The sequence below is a fragment of the Meleagris gallopavo genome, chromosome 13 (assembly GCF_905368555.1).
Source record: "Meleagris gallopavo chromosome 13, MGAL_WU_HG_1.1, whole genome shotgun sequence".
Lineage (NCBI taxonomy): Eukaryota > Metazoa > Chordata > Aves > Galliformes > Phasianidae > Meleagris > Meleagris gallopavo.
This window is the reverse complement of record NC_139416.1, coordinates 358,776-382,726: the sequence shown is the minus strand read 5'-3', so window position 1 is coordinate 382,726 and position 23,951 is coordinate 358,776. Positions and strand designations below refer to the sequence as shown.

General features: G+C 41.6%; 1 protein-coding gene across 8 annotated transcripts in view; it reads left to right on the top strand.

Annotated features, from left to right (window-relative positions):
- Positions 1 to 23,951, top strand: part of CBFB (core-binding factor subunit beta) — a 42,652-nt gene that overhangs the window by 1,225 nt on the left and 17,476 nt on the right. For 7 of the 8 annotated variants that reach the window (XM_085235297.1, XM_085235293.1, XM_085235294.1 and 4 more), the window contains exons 3-4: positions 3,197 to 3,313; positions 21,115 to 21,231. In XM_085235297.1, coding sequence (XP_085091423.1) covers positions 21,133 to 21,231 — 99 coding nt within the window. In that variant the 5' untranslated portion in view covers positions 3,197 to 3,313; positions 21,115 to 21,132. The remainder of the gene's footprint in view (positions 1 to 3,196; positions 3,314 to 21,114; positions 21,232 to 23,951) is intronic. The other variant, XM_085235295.1, reaches the window with a different exon arrangement.

Below are 23,951 nucleotides of genomic sequence, written 5' to 3'. Positions count from 1 at the left end.
TGTTTTTACACTCAATTTTCATTGTGTGTTTGCTGGCGTTAAAAAGTCGCCAGGGAGACAATGGGGAGGTGAGGGAAGTGGGCTGCCGGCCTGTGGGGCTCCTGAGCAGGTGAAAGTGTGAAGTGCCTTAGTCCATCCCTTCAGAAGGGAAAATGAAAGGGGACAAAAGGCGTTCGGCTGCTAACTGGCTTTCTAATACAATGTATGCCGTTATTTCTGTAAATGAGAAATCACTGTAGTTTCACCTCTGCACTTCTAAGCGTGCTGTCTGTCTTTGCCAGAGCCCCATCCCTTGGAAGGGAAGCCATCAGCGATGTCTGTTCTACATATTTTTTCATCGACTTAATTATAAAACAGCCTCTACATTTCTTGATCTGAAACATCTGGTTTTGTTCTGTGAACAAGGCACAAGTAGTCGGGTTTATTTGGAGACGCAGTGTGTGTAATGACTGATGTTAAGAAGAGCTGGCCGTCTCTTATTTTTTTCATCTTGAATGTTTTTCCAGACATCAAGGATTTAGTCTTTTATCTCCAAAGGGAGCCTCAGCAAATGACCTTACATATTTTTCAGCAGACAAAAAATGAAAACAGAGAGCAGCTGAAGGCTCTAACATAGAACTGGCAGTAGGTTGTTGCTTCTTTTTATCAAATAACTCTTGTTTGAGTAAGGAAAATAATTACCAATACTAATAGGAAAAGAACACATGGAATACCAAATCAGATTACTGCTTCACTGGTATTAAACTGGTTTTGTAACTTTAGAATAACATTACACGGATATTTTGTTTTTAGAGGCTTCTGATCTGTGCTTGATTGGAAGGTGTTTGCGTGTGTTTACACTGCCTGGATGTAGGTTGTGCCACCCTCGTGCTACCTGCTGGTTCCTTGCACTGAGCTTTAAAAGGCTCTGCGTAGCAAATAACAATGTACTCAATTTCAGTTTTATTACCAAAGTGGTGGTCTGATTATTGTTTTTCTCATGTATTTATTTGTTTAGTAACAACAACAACAAAAATGATGGGTCCAGAGTAGTTCTGTGTGGTTACTAGTGAGGCTATTCTTGCATTTTTCAGTACCGACCAATGATTTTGAGGCAGGGTGTTTTAATTGGTTGGTTTCATCTGCACAAAGAGAGGAAACGGGCTTCAAAAATTGAGAGAGTAAGTTTGCCACACAGCTTCTGAGGCGCTTATGGTCTACGTTGCCTGCACGGCTCCGTGAGGATGTGAAAATTTGCGTACTTTCATTTTCTTTTTTTCTCTAATATTTTCCCATGCTTTTTCACGGTCCTCCAGCACAAGTTTAGGCATGGGGTGCTTCTGCATCTCGCTCAGTTTCCCAGGGAGCAAGTGCAGCTCTCCTGCCCAGTGCCCTTAGGGCCTGTGGGATCTGGAGTGGTCTGGAGCGCTGCAGACGTCTGCTCTGCACTCCAGGATCTCACTCCTTGACACTTGGTTTTAAGTGCCTAAATTCAGGAGCAGGAAAGATGTATTTGCTAAAGATGCTCGGAGGTGGGGAAAGTAGTTCTTGAGCAGGCGAAGTGGTGAGGGTGAGTCAAAAGTGTTCGGTATTTTTGTTTGGTTGTGTGTAAGCAGAATTACTTGGAAAGGTGAAGGGGATAATCAAATGTTGATGGTCTGCAGCTGTCACAGCTTTGATTCTTCATATCTGTGCAAGTGCAGACTCCGTGAAGGTTCTGTTCTATGGGTTGAAATGTGCCTTTGGGTATCGTACAGCAAACAAATACTAATGTGCAGTGCAACATCCCTTCAGTGCCAGCTGAACTGATTCTTCAGTTTTAACGGCACTGAGAATGGGCTTAACAGGAGGTAAAAGAAATAAAAAATTAATTAAAAAAAATCTTTTAAAAGTAATTTGGAATGGGATGTGATTGCAGAGTGTTAGTCTTCCTTGTTGAGAGGGATAAGTCGAGACAACGCACTTCTACTTTCAAAATGGGAGGTATTAATCCTGTGACAGTGTTACAGCACACGACCGGAACTGTCTTAAATAACATGTAGAGCTATTGTGTCATAGATAGCAGTGCAGTCGTAGTTATGCCACCAAGTTGCTGAATTCTGGGCTGCTTGAAAGGAATCTGCTTGTCTGGAAAAGGCAGCTATTAGAGCGGTGTTCTTATGGCTTTCTAGAAAAATTGTATTCCGAGATAATGACTGTTTAAATCTAAGTGATCCTGGTGATCAATACAGTATTGTTTGACTACAACAAAATATATTTGACCCTGAGATTTTGAGCAGAGTTGTGTTCTGGCAGTACCCTGCAGGATTTGCATGCTTACAGGACACATTCAGCATACTGCAGAAGGGAAATACCCTGAATCAGGTTTCCATTGGCGGGAAGAAAAAAAAATGCCACCCCATCTAGAAGTTGGCATGCTGTGCACTACATGGAGCTGATAAGATGTGCAAATAAATACAGAGAGTTTATAAAGAAAACAGAATCTTATTTTCATTTGAAGCTGTAGGAAACATTCACTTGGTAGCAGTGTATGCTTTTCCCAGTAATTCAGTCCCTTTAATGATTTTACAAAAGGCTGCTGCTGAGAATTCCTGCTCCAATGTATTCTGACACAGCATCTTGGATTTCACTGGTGTCTTAATGTGACAGCATGACTTAGTCCTGCAATGCTTAATAGAGCTGTGTTGACTCTTACTTGTCTGCGGACAGTACACGAGAAATATCTCTGTTTCAGTTCAGAGAACTGTACATCCAGGTGCACGTATATATTCTGAGAAGCGTATTCTGTTCTTTCAGCAAAGCTGTTCCTAGTAACAGGTCTCTGCAGTTCATTTTCCTTCAGAAGTACTTCTTTTTAGAGATATGCAAGCTCTTTAAAAAGCATGGGCAATTTTTAATGTTTCAGATCCTAAGTTGGTGTAGGGTATCTGTACAGAACCAAAATGACAGATTCTAATGTCAGCAAAACTGATTTGAAGGGAGTATTGATTCCATGTTGTATTTTATATCCAAAGCAGCCAATGGCAAATATTGTCAAAATGGAATCAGATGTTTGTAACTTAATACTTAAGAAAAATGATGAGTGCATGTTTTTGACTTTAAGTATTCTCTGTGCTGCCTAGCTTAAGACATAAACTGATGTAAAAATAAATGACTGCCTGCATAATTTATGTAATGTCTTGCTCCCTGATCCTGTTTGTATTGATTTTTCTAAAAGGCTTTTGTGGCCACGGGAACCAATCTGTCTCTCCAGTTTTTTCCGGCCAGCTGGCAGGGGGAGCAGCGGCAGACACCGACCCGGGAGTATGTCGACTTTGAGAGAGAAGGAGGCAAGGTAAGAAGGAAATTGCTGCCACTGAAAGACATTTTTATACTGTGCTGATGGTCTCGTTGGTATGGATTGCAGGTATGATGCAGAATTGCCGATATCTCACTTCTGCTTGCATGTAGTCATATGAGTACAAGTGTGAGCCGACAGGATAAACTCTGATATCATTTTGTTTTAAAGTATGCAAATATTTTAAAGTATTTTTGGAGGGAAACACGTGGCTTTTTATTATTTTGAGAGCAGAGCTTTATTTCTGTGGTTATGATATGATAAAATTTTGGGGATCAGTTTAACTTGCTAATATGGAGTAGGTGCTTCTAGAATGGTACAGGAATTAGACCTCAGCGGGCAAGTTGGCATCAACAAATGTGAATTTGCATTCTGAGCAGGTTACTTCATTGGATCTCAGGCTGCTAGTTGATACAGCAAGAATTCAGTGTGCTGTTCAATGGAATCTTTTTTTTTTTTTTCCTCAGTTTCACCATGAGTGATAATACAGAATAAGAATTACTTTCAAAGTTCATTTATGATTTTATTTTTCTTCTCTATGGTGGTTGTCTGATTAACTGATATTGAAAGCGCGAATTCCTTAATGACAGCGATGTTACTGTGAAACAGTGTTAGTTTTAAAGTCTGGTTAGAGTAAAGTTACTGAAATCACTTATAACTGGTTCTGTTTCTACGGGAGAACATACCTTTAAAAATGTAGGTGCTCTCTTACCTCTGTTACTGTAAATCCAAAGGTGGCTGAAGTCCGTGGGAGACTTTCTGCTGACCTGATTGGGTTTGGACCAGCACTTGAGACTCCAACCTTTATTCTGTATAGTTCTTTGACTTAAAAGATTTCAAGAGACGTAAAGTTCTTCCTTTTGTCTAAAAATTTCTGCCCCATCTTATAACAAATAGCAGCAAATGCAACCAAATCTAACAGGCTGCAGGAAATATCCAAAGCATTATTCAGGTTTAGCAGCATATTGTGGCATACTTTTTAAATGCTGCTAGGTGGAAGATAAACATTTCCTATACTAGGAAAACCTGATTGGAAGAAAAAAAAATTCCTGAGGGCAGATACGGTATTTGGAATTCAAGTTAATGAGGATTTTTGGAAAAAAAAATTGTTTTCCCTTTAGTCCTGTGAGGCTTCCAGAAGCTTGACAAACTGGGGGAGAAGGAGTGAAGTTGGCTATGCTGGGTACCGACTGCTTTGCTAAGGAAGCTGAATTGAATCTGGCTCTTATTGAAAAATATTGATTCTGGCTCACAATTGAATGAGGAATTTTTCTTGTGATGTGTAAGAAGACTGAAGTCTCTCTTCTTGCCAGTTGAAAAATAATTTTATTTACTTCTGTGATGCTTATAACTTTTTGTTTTCTCTGAATGATTTCTTCAAGTACTGAGAAGTATTTTGTCCGTTTTCTTGTGTTGTCATAATTGGTGTAAGAGCTGGGCAGACATGCTGCATATTAAAATAGAACATGAGCCTCATTAATGTGTGCCGCTCCCTGTTTTATGTCTGTTTACAGTAAATTCTAGAGTGCTTCACTAAATTGCTTAGAATATTTCATCTGCATCAGGCTGGAGGTAGACGAGCTATTAAATGGGACTGGAGCTGTGCTTCAATCTGAACAAAGCACAGATTCGCCATTGTAATCAGACTTTCTGTTGTAAATCACACGTGAATGCAGGCTTGCTCTGCACAGAATTAAACTTGTCTGAAAGCCACTCCCATAACTTCAGAGAGAAGTAAGCAGAATGGCAGAGAGCTGCTTACGCTATCAGCAAAACAGTTAAGTGCTTTATCATTTGAAGTGTCTGAGATTTTTCTTTTCCATAGATTCCTGTAGCCTAGTTTTATTAAGAATTTCTTTCACAGGCTTCAGGAGTCTCTTAAAACCATGTGATTTTTTTGTAGCTCTGTGCAACATTGTTTTATGAGCTTTGATTCTTGAGGCAGTGCATAATGTGTGTTTGTTCATCGCTGGACTTCAGCCAGTAGGGCATGTTTTTAATTATGTGAATAAAAAGGGCTATGGGGGGAGCTGTCAGTTAATTATTATTTTAGGCATTAGTTTGAGATCTAGCATGTAGATAAACTTACTGTGCTAGAATATTTCTATTCTGGAATCCTGGTTCAGCGTTTGGCCAAGCAAGTCGTGGCCCAAAATAGTTTGTGCGTCGCTGTTGTGCCCGGGCAGCTTTGTACACAAATTGACCGAGTCAGCAGCGCGGCCTCTGCTAGAATTACCTCCTAAATGGCTGAGCTTCCGAAAGAGAGAGACCCTTGTGAGTCCACCTGGAACTCAGGACTCTGAACGTTCATTTCATCAGCCTGAGGTTTTCAGTCTGGTATTTCCTCACTTGGGGGTTTTTCCTATGCTTAATTTGACTTCCAGCGTGACGTTTCTGATGTTTGCGATGGGTGGGAAGGCCTCTAGTGAGTACCTGATCTGCTCAAAAATAGAATAGCTAAGAGTTCTCATCGTATTTCTGCTCATTTTAAACTCATATGTCTTCCTTTTATTTGAAGTGGCTTTCACGTCTTATGCTCTCTTTGTCCCGTAGCAAAAGTAATTGTATTCCTTTGCTACGAGCAAAAACGCACATAGCAGTAAAAATTGCTCCCTGGACTCCTTGACTGTAAAAACCATAGAATGCTGTTTTGTTACTGTCTTGTATGGGGTGGGGAGGGTGTCAGGTTGAATGCATGTCCTCTTTCTGAATACCTTAATCAGCAGAGGCTTCCTGGTCCTGTCTGTGGTCAACTAATGCCAATTTCTTCTTTCCTTCACGAATGCATGAATAGATGTTTTTAAAAAATTCAGAGTCTAACCAGTGTAGTAGAGTCATCTGTTGCCTGAAATCTCCTGTAATTGAATCCTGGAGTGAAACAGCTGCACTTTCTCCTTGGTTCTCCAGTATTGTTAATTACTTAAAGTAGTTCTCTTGTACTTTGGGGAATTTTGTTAATTTTTACTGCAGTCCTATATTGATCCCATATGAACCCCTGGCTCACTGTGCATGTGAGGGTGTCAGTGCTTCTTAACATTTTATTTAAAGTCCCCTTGTTTTGTTATGAACTATGAGGTGAGATCAGCTTTTTTTTTTCCCCCCCCCCCCGTAGTTTATTTTGTGTACATTCTATGATAAGATAAAGCATTTGTATTTTTTATTTCTTGAACTTGAAGCCATGTATATAGCCTGGTGTTTCTAGCCTCCTCAGTGCATGTTAGCTCTCAGTGTTCCTTTTTGTTGCCTAAATATCAGTTACCACACTGCAGAAGTGTGTGAAGTTGTCTTACTTCCCCTCCCCTGTCTAATACTATTCTCCATCTCGTTTCTAATGCAGCTTAACTTCCTGTCTGCTGTTCAGCAGCAGCTGCTCATAAACCAGAATCTTATTTTAGTGCAGTATGCTATAAACCCCACGGTTCTGGAGGAAAGCACGTCAGACAGGATTAGAATTGATCTGGGGTACCTGGCATGCCACATGTGCAGTGCAGGTAGGAGTTCTGCTCATCGACCATCAACTCTGTTCTAGCCTAAGTAAAGAACACTGGGCTGAAGGTGCTGAGTTTCTCTTCACGTGATATCTTTGTCATAACTAGGAAACTCATTTAGCTTTAAGTTGTTTTGAAGTGCTTGGATGAATCAGTGATTGCACAGTGGTCGCTACAGAAGCACAGTGAGGAAGAAAAGAGGTGTGTTTGAGTGAAAACTGAACTTAAATGGCAGCCAACAGTGCCAGTTTTCCTCTTGACCTCTATTTTCAGTGGAACTTGTGGCTCGATAAATAGGAATTGTCCCCAGATCAACTTTTTCTGACGTCAGCAATAAACTTTCGCAGGCTATTGGAATGATGTACTGACTACTCTGTTTTTTGAGCAAATACAGTTTACAGTCAAACATAAGATTGTAGTGTAACTATCAGAATTTGCTTGGAAAGCGAAGGCTTAATTTGGTCCACACCTCTTTTTGAAGAACTTAGATGAAATATTAATTTATTCAAATTAAATTGGAGTAGCAGCTTTTTATTCCTTGTTTGGGGTTGTTTTGGGTGTTGTTTTGGTATACTTTTGAACAAATTGGAGAAACTGATTTATAGTTTCAGCTTTCATTTTTTAGTGTCACTGAGTTGCCAAGTGGCTGTATCCCTTAAGCTCCTGTATCTTCAGTCCACCAGCAGGTGAGACTTGTGCATTGTCCCCATCTAAAATGTCACCACTAGCAGGGCTATGGAGCAGTTATGTGTACTCTTTACAGCCCCTAGTCCCTGGACAAAAGTGATTTTGCTTTAACTTTTTCTGAGAGCCCTTGCACTGAATGCTGGGATTTAGGGGAGGAAGAATGTGTTTTAGGGCCGTATTAACCAGCGTTCGTATTGTAGTGTGCCACCGTGCATGGGGAACCATCTTCACCATGAGATGCATGTGGCTATAACAGTCATCAAGACTTAGTCATTGCTTGTCTGTAGTAATTTAATGCTCCTTCAGATGGCTGGGAAGGTCTCTGTTTAAGGCACCGAAGACAGTGCTACAGTCCTGAAGAGCTGGATGACACCTAACAGAAGTTCTGGAGCCAATTCTAGTAGGGGTAGGTGTACTGTGAGCATGTGAGATGTAACTTAAGTAAAAACATAGCAAATGTTGGCATTGAAGCAGTACTGTGCACATTGTAATGGACTGTCATATTAATATGTGAGGATTTCTTGTTTCCCAGGAGCCGTCCTGCTTCTAAGCAGTTTCTCTACAGAGTGGTCTGTGTTGCGCTACAGATGAAAACTCAGGGGCTGAGATTTCTTGCATAGATTTGTACAGTCCTTGGCTGACTTTTAGGCCAGTCACTAACACAGTGGTGGATGAGGGTAGCGATATTTTAGGGTCAAGTGTTTAGCAGTGTTCAGCAGCTGTTCTCTCCCTTTATGCTAGCAAGATGATGGAGAATTCCTCTCCTGCCTTATTTTTAGTTTGGCTTGGGGTCTTGGAGATGTGACTGGAGCCTGTCCTTGGTGCTGGTGCTTTCCCCAGCAGCCTTTCCAAGTCATCGTACTGTTACCTCTGTTCCCGTATTGCTACATCACTTTCATTTCACTGTTCCTTTTCCTTCTCAGCTCTCTCAGATGACCCCACAACCCCAAAACATTGTGGAGCTGGGACAGCCAAAGGGATTTTCTGTGAAATGAAGTGCGGTGGGTGCTGAAGGCATGTCAGCTGCTCAGCCTCTTTCAGGGTCTTGGGCCTGCCTCGGCTTGGAGAAGTTGTTGCCCTCATGAAGCTCATTTTACTGACATTCCTTTATGGCTTTTTAAAGCTTGTTCTGTAAGCGCTATCCAGAGTCAGCATGTATTTGTTCTGACAGCAGGTAGGATAGGTTTGGTTTTGTAACCAGTTCATACTCAGCCTGGCAAAACAGTTTATTTCCTTACTTACTGGAGTTGTGTGTCAAAAGTCCTAGCAAGGCTTAGCGTATAAGAAGAATCTTTCCTAGATGGTTCCCTTCACCAGTTTTCATTCATGATCATCTGTATGGTCTGAGTAAAGTGTTAGTTATGTATAGGTGTTTGTGATTCTATACTTTACTGTTTGAGATGTTCTTTTTAGCAGAGACTGCTCAAGTTCTTTTCTTTTTTTCCTCAGAGATATCATTTTCTTTGTTTATGCTCATTTAGCCTTTTTCTTTAATGGAGAAAACCTTTTTCTTCTTTTTTGTAGCTGCTTTGAGGTGGTATTTATAACGACCTGCTGTTGCATAGAGAACTACTTAATCAAAGCTCCTTTTTAAGCTGGGTAGTCATAGCACATATCTTACTACTTTTCCTTCAGAGCTGGGAGATGTCTGTGTCTGCCTCCAGTTTGCTCACTGTTCAAGGTTAGGAGCTTGTTTTTGGGGAAGGGAAATTTTTAGAGCTTGTTAGGTACATATTGTCCTGTGCACACAAGCAGTCATAGGCTGAGGTTTGGACAGTTGTTCCTGAAGACTGATTTATTGTGGGGTGCTCTCCGTTAGAGCATGAGTCACAGCAGATGTCTTTCATGTGACAAGTGTCTTCTGTCTTTTCCCCCTAATCCTTTCTCTCTCCCCCTGCCCTCCAAATACTTCTCTTGCTGCATGCAGCCTTGTTCAAGTGTTATGATGCATACAGTGATTATGCCACTTTGAAACAATGCTTACGAACAACTCCTAAAACATGTTTGTGCTGTTTGGGAGCCTGCTTATCAACCATTTTCTGTAGGTCCTAAGTGCTTTCTGATCTGCCTCAGTCATATTTTCGATATTATCTCAAGCTAAATGTAGTGATCTAAATGCATCCATTAGAGTTCTGTAGACAAGGCCTCAAAATTAGTCATAGTGTCCTCTTAGAGTCTCCCAGAAGAGAAACAAAACCAGTGTAAATTGATGAGCTAAATGTTGCATTTGGGAACCAGTGATACAGGGGACACGTGAGCTGTGGATGAAAGCAGTACTTAAGATCTCCACAGCTCTCCACTGGATATTGGAACAAATCCAGACATTCGGATTATTGAATCCTCTTGTTTGCATATCAGTCTCCACTTACTAAACAAAGCTGTTAATGTTATGCTTCTCTACTCTTCTTATAAATGAATGAGAAAAGCACAAGCACTGCCATTGAAGAGGTCTGTTCTTTGTGAAAAACCACTTCATGCTTCATATTCTAAAAAATACTCAGCGAGATGATTAAAGGTTTGCTACAAGAAACTCATTTTTCTGAAAGTTACTGAAGTGTTTCTTCAAGCTTTGTTGTCCAAAGCACAAGTAACAAAATGAGCTAATTAGCTTGCATAATTGCATATTTGATGTTTAGCATGTTGGGCTGATGAAATATGCACTGTGACAATAATAGGGGAGAAAAACAGGGCTTTTTTTCTCATGTAAGATTGCTGCTCTAAGCACATGTGACTGCTAATGAAAGGATCATCTTCTGGGGAATAGCTGATGCTGCAGATGTTTTGTCTGAGCAGACCGTCCATGTATTTTGTGCCACATTAATATCTGGACTTGTACTAGGATCCAAATTGTAGCTATTTGAGAAGTCTATGCAGAGATTCTGCGTTCTTGTTGTGTTTAAGGCACTACACTTAAGCAGTTGTAGGCCACAGCTCTGGATCTTGGGACTTTGCAACTTATTTTGTCTGTTCATCTGAGTGTAAATGCAGAAGACAACTCATATGGAAGGAGTCAGAAAAAGTTCTTAAACCTGGCATAATTTTTGCACTTGAATTTTCTACTGAAACAGAGTGATTGCTGTCAAAGTGTTGTTTGTCACAGATTTCAAGTATCTAGAAATCTGAAATCTAGGGAAGGAAGCAGCTACATAATGGTTAATGGGAGCCTTTATGTCCTGGTGACATCTCTTGTTGGTTACTGAGGAGGAGTAAACGCTGACGAAGGAGATTGGAGGTAGTGAGAAGAAGCTGTAACTTTTTTTCAGCCAATGTATTCCTTTAAAAAAGAAAAGGAAGAAATGAGAGGAAGAAAAGAAAAAAAAAAAGCCCACATTCTTTGGTAGAGACAATCTTGGGCTTTTTTTTTGTTTTCTTTTTGGAAAACAAATACAAGCCTGAAGAATGCTTAAGAATAGGAAAGCTAAGGCAGGAAAGTGTCTAGACAAAATAAAACAACTGTAGTAGAGTATTTTTCTCATGCTGCTAAAGAGCATTTGGGGATTTCTTCATAAAGCCTGCTTGCTTCCCAGTTTTGTTTTGGGTTAGTTTGTCTTTTTGGTTTTTGGATGCTGAGGACAAGCGTTTTCACTTGGCCATGGGCAGTGGGCAGGCGTTGTACGTCCTGCTGCTTCCAGCGAGGGGAACTGCAGCACTCCGTGCTGAGGCTATAAAACCTGCTAGCCTGGTGGGTTTCCTACAAGGAAAACTCAGGACTTCAGTGGTAGCAGGCCAGGAAGATGGTATTCCTAACCACTTCAGAAGGTCTTGCAACAAACTGTTCATGAAATACGCAGGATGGTACTTTCTTGACAAAGCATTTAGAGAAGCACTGTTAGTTTTTTTTAGCTCTGTACTGATATCTAGAACTTGAAGCTCGGGCTTTTGAGGAAGTACAGCTTATGTCTGCTATGATTTTTTTTTTTTTTTTTTTTCCCCAGCTTACAAATAATTAGTAGCTGGTCTACAGGGGATAAAAAAAAGTAGTGCAGAAGAGATTGAATCCATTCTCCAGTCTTGCAGTGTTGGTTCTGTTCTGTCCCTTCCTGGTCTTGTGCTGGGCACATTTTAGCTGCCTTTTGGCTACCCAAAGCTAAATTTATGTTATTTGCTATTTTCTACAGAAACATAGTTTTGATGCAAAATTTTTGGGCTGAGGAGAGCTAAGAGGTTGTTATAGTATGCAAAACAAAAACGACTGCCTTTGTTATTTTAAGGCTTGATACCATACTACTTGTGGAGTGAATGTTCATGTGCTAGTTGTTGACTGCACCTCTTACTGTATGTGCTTCATTTCTGCGAAGGAACCTGATTCAGCTACGTTTGTGCTTAGGGAGTTACTGCAAAACTAGTAACTTGAAGATTTTCTAACTTTTTTTTTTTTTGTAGTATCATATTAGTGTGCCTTGATGCTTGAACTAGTTTCAGCAAAAAAAGCCATGGGTTTCAAGTGCTGTGGATGCTGCAGCTTCTTCAGAACAACTTGAAGGATAGTGACCATAATGACAACAAATTCACTCAACGCATGAGATCTTGTCTGTCAAATAGCCTGGCTCTTCTCAGTTTGAGCGGTACCTTTAGCTGAGAAGAATCAGAAGGCATACTTCTTGTGTTCTTATTTGTGGATGTGCCCATTCTTCTATTGTTTAATTACTTTAATCAAGGGATGTTGGTCTGGTTTCGTGCTGCTTTTTTTTTTTCCCCTCCTTCTTTCTTTGTAAGTTGTGATTTAGTGCAGTTTATTTGTGTAGCTTGTGGGGTTTCTTCGCTTAAATCCTGCTTAGGGCAGAGAGGGAAGCTGTCAAAGTGCTGAACGCTTAAGCTCAGCCTGAGCCCGTAGTGTGCAGCTTCAGCTCTGAAGACCAACTATGGCTGGGGTGCATGAGCAGAGCAGTGGCAGCAGGCAGGGAAGGGCTGCCCCACTTGCAGCACTGCATCCAGGCCTGGGGCCACAGCACAAGAAGGATGCAGAGCTGTTGGCATGGGTCCAGAGGCCATGAAGATGCTCAGGGGGCTGGAGCACCTCTCATATGGAGACCAATTGCAGGAGACAGCTGGGAGTATTTGTCATGGAGAAGGGAAAGCTCTGGGCATGGGGGTGGAACTGGGTGGGCTTAGGTCCCTTTCAACCCAAACCGTTCTGTGATTCTGTAAAGTGCTCAAGAACAGGATTAAGGTATGAGGGCGGAGGAGGCAAGTTTTCCTGCCTCTCTTGCTCAGGTCAGAGAAGATTTATGTTTGCTGCTTGCTCATATTGCCAAAGTCGGGTATTTTCTGGCTGAGTACGCTCACATTAGGCATTTCAAAAATACAGGTTTAAGAGATTGTTTGTTTGTATACAAGTGACATGGTATATATGATGTTAGATAAACCTCTCTTTCTAAACCCTCTCTGGGATTCCTAGTAATAACTGTTTTTTGTCATGCTATTTTCTAAGAGCTTCTTAAGAATGAATTTCCCAACCAATTTTGAAATTTGTGTCTGGAAAATGAATTTTGTCAACGTGGCAGAAAACTGTATATGTCCCCGTGAGTTAACAGGCTTTATGAGCAGAAGCATTTCTCAATTACATGCATACATACTTGTAGCAGCTCTTAGCAATATTTTGCTGTAGCAATATTATTTTCAAATACTGCAAGAAAAATTGGGTCTTTTTTAATGCATGGCATTTCAGAAGGGGAGATGTAAAATCCAGTTGTCTTTCTCATGTAGAATCAACGGTAAATATGGGTTGAACATTTTCACAGGGGAAAACCCCAGCAAGTATTTGCCTCTCAGATGATCCCTATATCCTGCTCCTTGTGTTTTGCTAATTCTGAGTTCCAGCTGTGTGGTTGGCTTCCTCCGTGTGAAGGTGTATGGAGTGAGGAGTATGAGCATGAGGTATCTCATGTTGGGAAACAGTAGACTTCTTTTGTAGAAACACTGCAAAAAGCAGCAAGCCACCTGCATTTTCCTTTGTACTGGGGTGACGCTTTTGGATGTTCGTGGTCAAGTGTTGTGTATGGTGCCTGCTTAGTGACACAATTACAATATTTAGGAAATATGAAGTGTATTTGTAGACGTATTTGTCACTAAACAAGCATCATTTCTTTGCAACAGCATTTTAGATTTTTCTGCGTTGACTTTTGATCGTAAATACTGACCAATGATCTTAATCCAGGAATAAAATGCTGCTTTCTCCACAGATTTTAATCACATTTGTTCCGACGTCTTTAATGATTCATACCTGTTTTAGGTTATAACTTGTTTTTAGTAAGCTGAAATAGTAAGCTGCATAATTTAATGAGATGTTGATCTGCTTTGGATAAGGAGTCATGGTTCCATAATTCAGCTAACTGTGCAAAACAGACAAAAAATTATATATGTCTGAAATGGCCTTGTGAAATAAGGCTGTCCAGTAAAGTGCAAAACAGTGCTTTTCTGCTTGGAGAAAGCAACAGTTATCACTGCAGTATTTCAGTAAATGGAAGGCATGTTGAGAGGGGCTTTGTCACTGCTCTGATGCTGCTTAACAAGATGCTTTCAGTGGGGGTCTGCAGCTGAGTTTGTTTGCTGCGCAGGCTTGTAAGAACGGACGGCGCTGCCAAGCGTACCATAGAGCTGGCAGCATGCAGTACTGGACAGTCAGGTTCTGCCGAGGAGCTGGCACTGCTGGCAGCTACTTCCTGGGCTGCTTTTGTTGTTTGAATCGAGTATGTTCTTTCCTGAAGAGTTGCACTGCTGGAGTGCTACTGCTTGTTGTGCAAACCCTTCCTACTTCTGTTCCTGAATACAACTTGGAGTGAAGGTTTCTCACATACTTTTTTTTTTTTTTTTTTAGGCTGCATCTGGAATGGTCTTTGATAAGGCAGTGTATGGGTAGACGTGTAAATTCATAAGTTTCAGTCTGAAACATGAGGTCCTATGTTGTTTTCAATAAACAAAATCACCACAGCTGCCACCAACATAACCTTGTGTTCCTCTTCCTGCATTTAGCAGGTACAGTATTTCAGTAGTGTTCAGACAGCATTGGAGATCTTCTTGATCAATTACTTCATAGTTCAGTTACTTCTGCTACTCTTTAATCATGAAATGTATTTGAGTTCCAATATGCAGAGTCAGAAGGAACAAGAGCTGCAGTGCTCTGACAGGGAAAAGCAGGGATGTGTGTGTGGTGTGAATGGCAGATTTAAATGCTTTACCCAGCGCAGCCCTGCAAATAGTAGCTATTAGTTAGCTCTGTGTGCAGCTATTTTTACTGTTCCTCTTCTATTACTGTTCTGTTTGCAATCCGTGGGACAGTTTGTATTTCAGCTAATTCTTTTCTTTGGGATCATTTGTTTCTGACAGTCAGTGTATTTGTATTTCCACTGCTTTTGTGATCCTAAAGTGTTGTGGCTGCATTAGAAATGTATTTTCTTCTTTTTTTGAAGTGTAACAGTCAAGATCTCTTAGCAAGCAGAGTGCTTTGTCCATATTATTTTGCTTGAGGAATTGACCTTTGTCATAGCTGATGAAATAGAGTAGCCCTATTTCATTTTTTGGGGTAAACTTTCCATAAGTTGTTCTTGTGGCCTGTAAAAACTGATGCCTAGCAACTTGCATTGTTTGCCTGCTGGAGGTAACTCAGAGGAAAACGAAGAAGTCAGGAAGGGCGTTTTCCAAATATCACATGCTTTACCATAGGCCTCAACGTTCTCAGTCTTAAAGACCTCTTAACAAACTGCTTGTGAAGATATTCCACTTGAAGCTCTGTGTGTGCCAAGTTTAGACTTCAATAAAACCTTGTGTTTGTGGGGTGGAAGCTGTTTCATGATGCAGCTTTCAAAATAGCCTGAACATTTTGTGTTTAAAGGCATGAGGATCAGATGCTTTGAGGCATGAGAGGTGAAGGGATTGGTCTAAGCTTACTGACTTCTCTGAGCTCTTCCAGTTTGTGATGAGGTTGGGCACAAAAGGAAGTTGCCAGGAGTGTGACAGACTAAGTGGGATTTTTCCCCTCTGCTTATTTTTACTCTTCCAGCCTCAGTTACAGCTGTGCTACAAGGCTTTTGTTTCAGAACTGAATAGAGAATTGTTCCGTATTAATATTTATTCACTGAAATGACAGAACCTGCTAACTCTGTTCTTGGTTTGGTTATTTTCCATCAGTTTCTTTTTGATGCTGTAAGTTGTGTTTTAAGTGTTGTCTGAAGCCCTGTGTGGATTTTTCAGCTTTCTCTGTAACTTCAGTAGTTCTTAACTAATCTAGTTATTATTATAGTCATTAGAACTATTTTTCCCTAAATAACTTGGGATTTTAGTGTATGTATTCTGTTGCTAGATTTTAGAGATTTTCTTTCTTTCCTTATAATTTCCTAGCTTGCTTCTTCCCGTGCTCTGCCCCTTGGTTGGGACCAGCCTGTGGAAGCCTCCAGGGAGTGGTGACCACAGCGTTGTATTAATGGCACTCCTTTGAGACTTCTGTTCAAGGCAGCTAACGAATGCAGAATAATCTCGTACTTATCAGCGTGCAGAGATGGTGCAGTGAGAAGCTGAGATGGTGAGGTTAGCCTTGACTGGTTCGGGGTCTTTGTCACTTAGAGTTTATGGCAGTTTCTTTCTTAGTGGTCAGTGTTCCCTGTATGAGGTCGCTGCTGTTTAAATATTTAGAAGTGGGGTATGATTCAGGGTAAGGTGGGATCAAAACCACAGCATCTGTACTTGGCTGGCCTGGGAGGAAGGCGGTGTGATGGGGCTGGGGTGACTCAGAGCCCGGCATCTTCTGAAGCAGTGCTGCTGGGGCATCAGAGCAGGGGGTGGGCAGCACTGCGTTGCTGGGGGTGCTGGTGATTTCTGGGGGTGAACTTTGTCCCCTCGCGGCTGCGGCTGCTGGGATTGCATGTCAGCAGGCAGCGAGAGCTGCATGCATCTCTGGGGGAGGAAATGGCTCAGTTGCTGTAGGGAGAAGGAGCGCTTCTGCAACTGCAGGATGTGTGGATGGGGCGATCAGATAGCGTATCTGCATCGCATCTCTTCAGCACCCTGCTGTTGTGAGATAAGGATTTACTAGAGGACAAAAATAGGATGTGAAACTGAGGTCGACTAAAACAGCATTTTTCTTTCTTTCTTTTTTTTTTTTTTTGCCTGCTTCACTATATTCAAATCAAGTCTGGCTTTTAAAATACAAATAGTGTGACATAAGCCAAGCCACTGCTTTTTTTTTGTTTTTTTTTTTCAAACAGCAAAGCTAACTCAGTCAGAATTGGAGAAGAGGGCATCTTATTTAAATGCAGATAAAGAGGAATAATGATGAATGGTTCAAAGAGTATGGAAAGTGAGATATTATGCATGAAGGTGTGGCACAGAGGGCTGCTGGTGGGTCAGGAAAGCTCAAGCACAGCTCAGCTGCTTTGAGCCCCGCAGAGTAGTGTGGCATCTTCTCGAGGTGTGTGTGTGGTGTCATTCATCCTCAGACCAGATAATGTGCCAGGAGATAAGTGTGTTTACTCTTGCTGGTTGCACGGTCAGCAAGCAGTGTATTTGTTCTAACACTGAGAACCTGTTCTTGACATGAAAGTAGCATGCCTGCTTTTCTTGTTAGAATATATATTTTTTGTAACGTTACAGTGATTTATAGTGGGAGTTGGAAGTTGAAAATCTGGTTTGAAGTGAAATGAAGACTTGCATAGCAGCCACCTGAATAAAAAATTCAGCTGGCATAAACTAGTCAAAAGTACAAATTTCAATATGTGGCAGTTTACCTATGGCTCAAAATCTGGTAGGCAGCTTCTTACAAGTCTGGCTTCTGAATGATGCTAGGGAAAGCACCAGATGGGTTGAGAACGGTTTATAAGATTATATAAACGCAGTTAATCTGGGGTTAGCAACAAAACCTTTAAAGAGTTATTCTAACAAAGTCATCCTTTTATCTGGTTTTAATCTAAGTTTTATAGCTCAGTAATATTAAGGGAAAAATCAAGATCTTTATGGAAATCAGGTGGCTTTTTCCTTTGCTGTCTTACTGTGGTTGTCTTAAGGCAATTTTCAAAACAGAGAATTCTGGAAGTTCTTAAAAGATAACTTAGTGCTGGCTTTGGGGTGTGCTAGCATCGTGTGATTGTAGACAAGGGCGGCAATATATTAATATTCTGTTAAGTTCGGAAATTGAAAGGGAACCAGCATGGCTTTATCTGAAAAGAAGGAAATATGTGGTTAAACGGTTTTGGCTCCAGTCTTAGGTGGTTTCCATTCCCCAGAAAGAGGAGAGGGGAAAAGGAGTCTAAATTCCTTTCTCTACAATAAAGGAAAAAGCGCCAGTTTGCTTTATTGTGTGTTTTAATGAGAGAAAAGTTCCTGCATAAGCACATGTGGCTTTCAATGTGAATTATACTAAATTTCAATGATTATATGGTAACTTCAAAACTCAAATGGCTTGTTAAGAAATTCACCCTTTCAGAGTGAAAAATGTTTGTTATCTGGGTTTTGGTGCTGGTAGGAATAGAGCCTACTGAAAGCAGTGGTTGAAGGGCTCTGATTGAGGAGCAGAGTACCTTACACCATATCATGAAGGGTCAGGCTGCGTTCTGGTGCTTCTTGAACTGCTTTATCAGCTCAGCTGCTGGTCCGTGTGTCTGGAGCTGATAGTAGGCATCAGCAATCACATCACTTCTAACTTGTTTCCCTTTCTTTCTCTTTGACTTCTGATGACTCTCACAGCATTTCCAGCACCGCTTAGCCTTCCAGGTGTTGCTTAACTTGAGGCAGGTTTTGAAGTACTGAGTCCTCAGCAGCTGCATCTGACCTTCCTGCTGTGTGCACTGAGCTACCTACAGCCGGCACATCGTGCACTGGCAGCTGCAGGGACCAAGGCACTGAACGACTGCTGAAATATGACTGGACTAGATGACCTCGGAGGTCTTTTCCAACCTTGCTAATTCTAGGATTCTGTGGCAGTCAGTGTCATCATAAGGTTCCTAGACAGATAAACAAGCAAACATTTTTTTGTTTGTTTGTTTTTTTAAAAAAAGAGGGGCAGGAAAAGAACCATGCATTCTGGAAATCTTGAAAAGCTAACTTCTTCAGTCTATGGAAAGTTCTAGGTAACTCTTGATTTCCTAGGTATTTGTTGGGCCAGAGGATTGGAGGAGTTCAGTGGAGGGTAAACCTTAAGTGAAGATCAGCAAATGCTTGTGAAAGGTAACTGGTACTGCAGTACCGAGGGACTGGTCTGTGTCATAGGATGGTTTGAGTGGGAAGGGACCTGAAGGCCATCTGCTCACGCTGAGCAGGGACACCTACAGCTCCAGCAGTGCTCACAGCCCCGTTCCCCGACCTTGGCTGTCTGCAGGGATGGGGCAGCACCAGCTCTGTGTGCAGCCTGTGCCACCGCCTCACCGCCCTGAGTGCGAAGAACTTCTTCCTCAGCTCTGATCTGCATCTCCCCTTTTTTAGCTTGAGGCCATTTTCCCCAAGTATATAAGCTTTTTTCTTACAGCCCCTTTAGATACTGACAAGCCTCTCTCAGCTCTCCCTGCAGCCTTTCCCTTCTCCATGCTGCACAGCCCCAGCTCTCAGCTTGTCCCCGTAGGGAGGTGTTCCATCCCTTGTGTCATTTTTGTGGCCCTCCTCTGGATGCACTCCAACAGGTCCGTGTCTTTCTGTACTGAGCACTCCCATCTGGACGCAGTGCTCCAGGTGAGGTCTCACAGCACGGAGCAGAGGGGCACATCCCCTCCCTGCCCCGCTGGCTGCACTGCTTGGGTGCAGCCCAGGATATGGTTGGCTGTGTGGGTGTGAGGGCACACTGCTGCCTCATGTCCAGCTGCCACCCACCAGTACCCCCAGGTCCTTTTCAGCAGGGCTGTGCTCCATCATTCTGTCCCTTGACTTGTACTGATAGTGGGGGTTGCCGTGACAATTTTTTACCTGAACTTTAAGATCCCTTGTTAGGTTTAGGGTGCTTTTTTCTCTTTGAATGATTCTGCCTTTTTGGAAGGGAATAACACTTGATTCTAATGGCCTCTTTAACTGTCTGTTTTCCACTTCTGAACCAATTAAATGTATCACTTAAATTTATGGTATGCACATCATTTATTTCCTGTGGGATGAATGAGTGAAGACTGGTGGAAGGGAGTAATGTTGCATTTGGTATGACTGAAGGGATTAATCATTATTGAGCTACTGTACGTTGTATTCATTGAAACTTCTATGTTGGTTTATACTGAGATGACAAGTTGTGAAAGCTAAGCTCAGTGAGCAAACTTCGATTCATTTTTCCAGTTCACATTACTTGTTTGTCAGTTGGAGTTGTGTTGTTTTTCTGCTGCCTTTCTTTCCCTCGTCTTCATGTTGTTGGCTGCTTAGTTCTGTTAGCGCAGCTAGCGCAAGGAAGACACACCTTCCCTCTGCACAACCTGTAACTCTTGGCCCTCCCTCTTTCAGTGCAGTGACCTGAGCTGCCCGGCACGGAGCCGAGCAGACGGGCGCAGTCAGCGTGCTTTGAAGCGCCCTGTCGCCCTAAACATCAGTTACAGCTTGCTGCTGAGGGCTTGCCAGAGGATGAATGTGGAGCGATTAGAGGAGACGCTGTGTGAAACTTCCCCTGGCTAGCTGGGCCCTTTCTGAAGACTGCTATTTTAAATGTCTAGGCAGCCCTTACGTCTGGAACGGGTGCCGGCCTGTGTGCGTGGTTTGCCTCTCTGGCAATTCAGCATGGACAAACTTCTGTTTTGTGAGTGGTATGACTTGCCAAGTAGGCTGAAATAACTACTAGAGGCTGATTTATTGTTATTATTTTTTCCCCCATGATTTGGATAATTTAACTATGTGAGTTGCTTTTGTTTTTTTTTTTTTATTCTTTCTCCTTTTAAATGGAGGGTGTTAAACTTGTTTACTGTTGTCTTCTGCTTCTTTTTAAATTTCCTGTGTGGAGATAATCTCAGGTCTTTAGAAGGGGAAATGCTTCTATTTTAAATCACTGTTATCTAGTAGGGCATTTTGCTCGTGCACTGTTCTTGCTGCTGTTCAGGGCACTGTGCGAATTGAAGCCAGAGGTAGGTTTTGATCATCTGGTGTTGCTGCATTTGAAAAGCCTTTCACAAATGCTGGCATACAGAAGGGAAGACTATTATTTTCAGCGTGGTGTGCACATATAGTGGATTTCACTGAATTTTGGCTTACAAAGTTGAGGGCTGAAACTGGTACTTGGTCCTGATTGAAAAAACTCACATGTGGAATGAAATGCAGTGGTTTTTGGGAGGAGAGCATGCTCATCTAACCATTTGAACATGCTGTGAAGGATCTTCCCTGTCTGGCAGCATGCCAGTCTCCTTGTGGCATGAACGTAAGCTGACAAGAGAAGTAGTTACTTCAGTTTGAAAGCAGTAATGGGATTCTGACCAAATCCTGGTGCAGACCAGCTTATAGAATGAGAACACAGCTCAAATTCATTCCATCCAGTATTGCAGGCAGGAGTTACAGTGTATATTTGATTAAAATGAGTTCTTGGAAAGGAGGCAGGAGAAGCTGTTAAGTGGAGTTTCATGTTACCAGTTGGCTTGGATGTTCTAAGAATATAGGCAGAAGCTTCCCGCGTGGCTATTTTCACTGCACGGGCATGTGTGTAATGCTTTTGAATTTATAGTAAATGTTTTGCTTTTATTTTAGGTGTACTTGAAGGCACCTATGATTCTCAATGGTGTCTGTGTAATCTGGAAAGGCTGGATAGATCTACAGAGACTGGATGGTATGGGCTGCCTGGAATTTGATGAAGAGAGAGCACAGGTAAGACAGCCTGCCTAAGCTACTGTCTCTTAGATGTTCTTCCTCCTGGGGGAATACATGCAGTCAGGTAACAATTGCATGTCCTAATTTGTGTGCTTTCAGCTTTCACTTAGTGTACAGATTGCAAAGAAAACTAGAAGTTGAGAAATAGCTGGTTATAGCTGAACCAGTGTTGTAATTAGAGCAAAGTGTTAGGAGCAGGCATGATCTGTAGCTTGCAACTTTGTGATGCTTCTTAGGACTGTTACTATGCTACAGAGTAATAAATCTGAAAGTGTTTGAGAAGCTATTAGTGTAGTATGAAACAACTTAACTGGCAAGTCTTTTCTTACTGATTACCTTTTTTGTTTCTTTTTTGTCAAAGTAGCCTTTTTGTTTTGTTACATGATGGAGAGGGGAAAAAACAAGAGGCACAGGGTGGGAGAAGAGTATGATGAATGTTTTTTTTTTTTTTCTTCTTGGTAACAGTGGTAGGCAGCTTTGTTAAGGTATGGCAGCTTTTGAGAAACTTACTTCCTATCTACTGGTTTCCTACTTCTGAAGTAGCTTTTTCTAGCAGCTGAATCTTTGGATGTGCACAAGAACAAAAGTAGACTCAGAAGAATTCAATTTTTAAGTGCTTGTTACTTATATAAGCTTCCTTATGCATCTGTAGAGTTCCCTAATTTACTCAGAGTTAAGACAGACCTTGTCTGTTCCACTCTGTGCATCTCTTTTTCAGCCACCCTCGGGGTTTCCCTTTCAGTCATAGCCACAATCGGTCACTCTTTTACAAGTGTGAACCTTTAAATTCTACTTAAATGCAAAGAGCACTTCTCTGTTGCACATATGCAGAACTGGAGGGCATACTGATTAATTTTTCTCCATTCAAGAGCTGCAAGTATTCAAATCAGACTTTGTGTGGAGATGTGTAATTGCAAGCTTTGTGGAGCCTGGCCTCCCTCAGACTTAAGAAACCAATTTGTACATTAGATCATATTCTTTTGACTGTGTTCTGTCTTAAATACAAGTATTTAAATGTCTTTGAAATAGTCACAGTTCTGTGTGCTTCCTTCAAGATGCCCAGAATCAGTGGCAATCTAATCTTAGAAGAGTCCTTCCATCTTTTGTTTATCTGAGAAAAAAAAAAAAAAAAAGAAAAAAAAAAGCCACAGAGCTGAAGTTTTCCTTGAATGGTGCTGTTAGCTGCACACTCATTTCTTCCAGGGCTGAGAGTGAGCATTTGGGACAGCTAGGCTCCTGTTACAGCAGTGTTTTCTTTTAAAAAAAAAAAAAAAAAGCCAGTAACTTCTGTAACACCATGGATTAGAACTCCTCTGACTTGCACATTACGGTCAGATATAGTCCCCTGAGGATTGTGCAAGAAAAAATGCCTTGGCCCATGCCTGTTATGTTTGGTACGTGATGCTAAGTTGTGTGACTGGGCTGAGAGGAGACTGACTGGGATGTGTGGTCAGGAGCTGACAGTGTCACTCATCTCCAAAACTGGGTAGCTCCTGAAAGAAGAGGGAGAGTGAAGTGAGCTTTGGGTTCCATTCTTCTCTTCTAATTTCATGACACGTTTTTACATGCTTTAGGATTATTTCAGTTTTCTGATACGTATGCTGTCTTAAATACGTGGAAGAATTCTTTACAGATGTCTTCAGGGAATATCTGTGCACTGAGCATGTGATTTGTTGTTTATTGTTAATTTTTTGAGAGGGAATTTATGTATCCTCTCAGGTGTCAGTGCTTTCTTATGTTTCAAGTTCAGGATTGCTGAACTGGAAGTACTGCACACTATCTACAAAGGTAGATTTGCACTTGATTACAAGCGTGTAATCTATTTTCAATTTGTGCTTCTGAGCATCAGCAGTTAAGTTTATGTTAAGTGCAAGTTAGAGGAAAAAAAATTAATGAGAATTTAAAAGGTGATATGTCAATTATATTGGTCTGTGTTAGTATTGTAAATCTTTTGCATTGTTTAGTTTCCCTTTATCTGTCATTTGCTTCCTTTCTTAAATGTGTTTTAATATTGCTGGTGGCAATGGAGCTGACTGCTGACGTTGATCCCCACGTTATGCTGGTGTCAGTGGGTTCAGGTGCTTCCAGCTGTGCAGTACAGTGCCTGCAGTGCTCCTGCTTTTGTCATGTGAGTCTTAGCAGCATTCATTGTCCCCCTGCCCACCACCCCTGCTGTTTTTGGGAAAGCTTGCTTTATGTCAATCTAGTGCTCTTGAATTTTCCTGTCTCCTACCACTTCTTACTAGTACTGGGATCAGATACGTTTTCTCCTTGTTGCCACAGTTCTTGAAATTCTATCCTTCAGCAGGTCAAAAATTGCCTCAGGAAGGAAAGCCACATGCACAATAAAATACTTCCATTGTAACTTTTAAGCTACCATTCTTTCTATTTAATTCACAGCAAATTAATGTCTCCCTCCTAAGCAGCCTCGTCTTCTGTTACTGGGGGCCTTAGTTCAGCTGCTTGTTCAGCCTTCTGTTGGACTAACATAGTGCTTGGGTACCTTCTCCATCCAGCACTGCAGTATCCCTGAGTTTGCTGTTTGCCTGGAGTCTCATTAAAAGACTGTTTTTGTCTCCAGTACTTTTGTGTGTCTTCTGTAATGCAACGTTCTCGCTATGGAGCTTCTGTAGTTGAAGGTGTTCTTATAAAGGCTTGTCCTGCTGGGCTGTGGTGGTGGGTACCTGTGGGTGTGAGTAAGCCTCTCCTTTGTGGGT